The 5,123-nt window shown below is 37.0% G+C and overlaps 1 protein-coding gene across 1 annotated transcript in view; it reads left to right on the top strand.

Moving 5' to 3' along the window:
• Positions 1 to 1,010: 1,010 nt before the first annotated feature.
• The window catches only part of LOC136851131 (uncharacterized), a 52,125-nt gene continuing 48,012 nt past the window's right edge, over positions 1,011 to 5,123 (top strand). Inside the window, exon 1 of the mRNA XM_067125098.1 lies at positions 1,011 to 1,026. Coding sequence (XP_066981199.1) covers positions 1,011 to 1,026 — 16 coding nt within the window. The remainder of the gene's footprint in view (positions 1,027 to 5,123) is intronic.

Here is a 5,123-nt window from a genome sequence, read left to right as displayed (position 1 = left end):
TGAAATGACAATGCTAAAGCTCCTGCACTAGCTATCACCACAGACCTGTTAGGTTCTGCCCATTAAAAATTCATTTAAAATATCAATAAACGATCTGCTACTTCCCATTAACCTTAACATGTAGATAGGTGTTTCATGATTCACATGGTCAAAAGCTGCACTAAAATCTAGACCGACCATGTGTGCCTCAGCACCCTCATCAAGAGCACTCTGCAAGATGGTAGATATTGAGAAGAGTGTATCATAAGTACCAATGCCTTTATGAAACCCAAACTGTAAAGCTGGTACAGGTTATTATCTTCAATAAACCTACAAAAATGCTTAGAGAGCAGCTTCTCAAAAACCTTAGGCTAAACAGGGGAAATTAATACTGGCCTATATTCAGAGGGCATAAGGATGGACTTGGTTCCTTAGGTAATGCAGCTATGTTAGTCTTCTCTGAAACAGAAGGAAAACGTGCTAGTTGAACTTATCTTTGAAAAATAGTACTTTTTAGGAACAATAAAATCCGCAGTCTTTTTGAGAAGTGGGAGAAATATTCTATTCAGGTCTAAGCCGTCATAAATGTTGAGACTCTGGAGCAAAGTTTTGACTTCCTAGACCTGAAGGCCGCTCAACACAACTTAGACTCTGGAAAGCATGACTGAGGCAACTCCAAGGACTCGCCACAGTGTTTGCTCACAAAAACCTGACTTAAACGTTCTGCATTTTGTTTAGGACAAAATAAAGCAGTTCCATCAGCTCATACAAGGGGAGCCATGTTTGAATCAACTCCAAAGATTGATGACTTGAGGGCAGACCACCACCCACCACTTATAGTCATCCCCACTGGAGGGCAAGATCGCCTTCACACTTTCATTATAAGCTCATTCAGCTCTCCTATAGACAATCTGAGAGCTTGATTTCTAAGCTCAATGAAATTACACCACAAAAAGTCCAACCGGTTCTTCCTCCACAAATGATAAGCTTCTTTTTTTCACGATAGACATGTTTACATTTAACATTAAACCATGGCTTATCTTGAAGGTGAAACTTGAGGATTTTAGAAGGAATTCTCCTCTCAATAATAGTCTTGAGGTGATCATTTAAACATTCAATAATATTCAGACATAAATATTTCGATATCTAAGCTCAATAAAATCATGGTGAATACCATCCAAATTGGCCAAAAATTCCATGTAATCCTTTCTTGAAAAGCTAACATCAGGAATAACCTGTTCCATCTCCATATCAACCTTAATCAAACAATGACCAGATGAACTCAACGGCAAAACTACTTCACAAGATAGAAGCCCGTTACATCTATGAACACAAGGTCAAGACATTTGTCAAATTGGTGTGTGGCTTCTTTTATTAACTGGTCACAGGCAGAAATAGGGGAAAAATCTAGAGCAGCAACACCATGATTATCTGTGGCAGTAACTGGGCTCAGCCATTCATTGTCATGAGCACTGTATCAACAAAAATGAAACAAGTCTTGGAGTTAGCTTCCTGAACTGCTGCCATTTTGGTAAGCAAGCAGAACCTTAAATATTTATTAGTCTTCCACAGACTTTAACCACACGTGTTTCATGACATCTTCACTCATACAGAAGCCTATGAGATATGGAGAAGCCCTCTCTAATATACAGAGCCATTCCACAGGCCCTTGGAATAGCTTTACGCTTGAGTATCATGATTTCTTAAACCCTGAAATCAACAGTTCTGAAATGTGTCTCAAATCAGACACAAAAGCTTCAGGGCAAAAGACGATAACAACATTAACAGCAGCAACAGCCAGGTTCTTTTCATTCTTGTATAATCCACGGACACTGTTGTATAAATTAGGACATTTCTGTGATCGATTCTATGGACCAAGATTAAGTTAAATATCGCCAAAAATAAGCAACATGCAGAACAAGCATAAAGGAATATCTGCAAACTTAAGAAAAACAAATGCCGGAACAATAACAATACATGCATGAGTAATCAATGCTGAAAAGTGTATCCCATATAAAGACAAAATTATCGGCGGAATGAAACTAGTTAACCGTGAGGTGCTGGCATACCCAACAAGGACAAATACATCTCCAGATTTTGATCATGAAATCATGGGTAAAGATCAAGAAAAAGAAAATGATACGGATAAAACAACTTCTTGCTAAACCGCCAGGCATCCTCGAACATTCTACTAAGCTTGCCCTGTACACCGTTTGGAAAACAAGAGGAAGAGGGAATGTACAAACAAGCGTTCCCGAGTGTACCCTCAAGCAAGGGAACTCCAATCCGAAACAGTAGAAGATCTCGCACAAAGACTATGGCACCGTCCAAGATTGAAGAACAGTGGTTTATTCTCCGAGCAGAGATGTCTACTAGGCTAGTCAATTCTACACGACAAAAAGGGCAGGTCGAAAACGCAAGAAGTGTAAGGTGTTCAGAGCTCAGTCATTCGCACTCTAATTATTTCACTGTTCCACTTATATATACATATATATATATATATATATATATATATATATATATATATATATATATATATATATATATATATATATATATATATATATAACAATTCAGACAGTATTTCAATTCCACAAATCAGATTCTTGTAAAATATTGCTTCAAATAATTTTGACGCTTTATACATGCAAGGAAGAAGTATGTTTCCAGTTAAATAATTATAAGAGTCACATGCAACATTAAACACTTCGAAAATGTGATTTTCTGGGAAGAGAATATACACAATGAAAGAAACGTTCATGTATGGAATAATATTTAATTTGGGAAACCCTGAATTCATTACGCAACTAGACCATCATATTTATTGTTTATGCGAGGCACACACCCACATAAACACAGAGAGAGAGAGAGAGAGAGAGAGAGAGAGAGAGAGAGAGAGAGAGAGATTTCGTATTAATACATTTCACCTTCAGTCACAAGGAACGTTGTTGTTGGCTGTAACCTTTAAAACAATTATAATGCTTTGTTATGCATCGACTCATACCGAAGTTCACTTCAAATATCTCATCAATTTACTCTCGGCAATTCCTCTGCTTACCTATATTTGAATACTGTGGTTATGAAGACGATGTCCTCGTTATTTTCCTGGGTGTTCAGAGATTTATTTTCATTTGGAAAGTAATCCATTAATGTAAGTAAATCTATGACGTTTCAAAGCTACATTTCCTATATTACGGGGATGAGCTAAAGCCATGCGTTCATTCCCCTTACATCTGAGGCACGCCAAATGCACTATGGTTTCAAGAAATGTCAAACCGTCGATTTTTTTTCTCCTTAAATCTAATTATCTGAAAGATCCGTAAACAATCAGACTCCCAAAACGTGCTGGCGGAGTGGTGGGGTGGGGGTGCGTTTGTAAGGGCTAATGTCTGCAAACCACATGGCCGGGCCATTTGGTGGGGAATCGTAAAAAATTAACTGATCCATTTCTTGGAATCCAGCAAAGTAAGAAACTGAATGCTGTTGCATTCCATGAGCAGGCTCATTTGGCACTTCCTACTCATTTACTGTTGTCAAAGTGTCCAGAACCATTAATCTACATATGCTGTGCTACCGACTGATATCTTCCCATCACTCCAGTGATTTCCGGATAATGAGCTTTTGCTATTCCAAAAAATTCTATTACTCCATTTAGCAAGTATATTAATCTCGGTACTTATTTCCTTTTCCTGATAAAATCCTCAAATTATACAATCATTTTATCAGATTTTTGTCTTCCATCTTTTTTGTCAGCTTTTTCCTCCATTATTTTTATTAGCTTTTTTGTCTTCCATCCTTTTCATCAACTTTTTGTATCGCGTTCTTTTCACCCACTTTCGTCTTTCATTCTTGCCATGTGTGAACTTGTAACCAGGCACCACTGGCAGATGAAAGTTTAACATTCAAATCCAAAGTACGAATAATTATGAGAAATCAACTTTTTTCTTGGGAAATCTATTGTGTTAAGAAGGATATTGTCCTTTATGCTGCCTCTTAACGCTCGCTTACTTTTGTTTTTAATTCTAAAATGCATAATTTTCAGATTATGGCTCAACAAAAAAGTTTGTTGCTTTTTATCATTTTGACATCTGAAGCAGCTCGTATGAGACCCGTATGAAATGAATCAAATCTATTGATGTTGCAAAGAAGGAATGTTGCATTTGCACGGTGTATGCGCACCATGGTGGAACGTTATCAGCCAATCGCAATTCATATGCGGGCACACTATGCAGGTGCAATTAACAACTGCCTTTGGTAATGCAGGCATGGTTCATTACCATGGTGGGTCACCTACCTTATATGACGTCATGATGCATAATCTGGCTAAGCCGAAGTGCTTTCCCACAGGTTAATGCCAGTGCAATTCCTTCTGGAAAGTTGTTAGGCAACACACGCCTTACTCTTTTGTTGGACGCTATCCAGTGGGATTGGAGTTACCAATGACATGAAATGTGTACGAATGATTTTGACATAAGTGCACATAATAATGTTATCACAAATTACATGTGCTAATAAAATGCATTACATGGACAAAATTTCATACGTAAACGGGTGACTTCATTAAATGACTAAATTTCATATATGGAAAATCGTGAATATTTATACACGACTAATATAGCAGATCTTAGTAACCCCTGAATCAGCCTGACCTCCAATTTCCACTGTTACCTCTGACCCAACTTGTCAGGTCGGACAATACGCTTAGTCTTATCCAGCATACAGGAATAAAAAGAAATAAAGGTACAGTGACTTGGAAGGAATTGTAAACATTAACATGTACTTTCTTGCTAAATATTTTCTTTGTACGCTTTGAGCTCAATAAATGTAATATTTCATATATCTAATGTTGTTCTGTTTAACTCATTTTTATTATTTAAAACACACACACACGCGCACATACACACACACACACACACACACATATATATATATATATATATATATATATACATGTAATACCTAATCTACCTTACATGGGGTGGAGCATTCCAGTTCTCTTTAACCTTGGTTGCAACCACTACAGTCGCCTAACCCCAACTACCTATTTGATTTCAGATAAGCACCTATTTATGTGTGTACGTATGTGTAAATACGCATATAATTATACATATATGTATATAATATATATATATATATATACATAT

The sequence above is a fragment of the Macrobrachium rosenbergii genome, chromosome 23 (genome assembly GCF_040412425.1).
Source record: "Macrobrachium rosenbergii isolate ZJJX-2024 chromosome 23, ASM4041242v1, whole genome shotgun sequence".
Lineage (NCBI taxonomy): Eukaryota > Metazoa > Arthropoda > Malacostraca > Decapoda > Palaemonidae > Macrobrachium > Macrobrachium rosenbergii.
The sequence above is the reverse complement of the archived record's forward strand: the minus strand, read 5'-3'. Positions and strand labels throughout refer to the sequence as shown.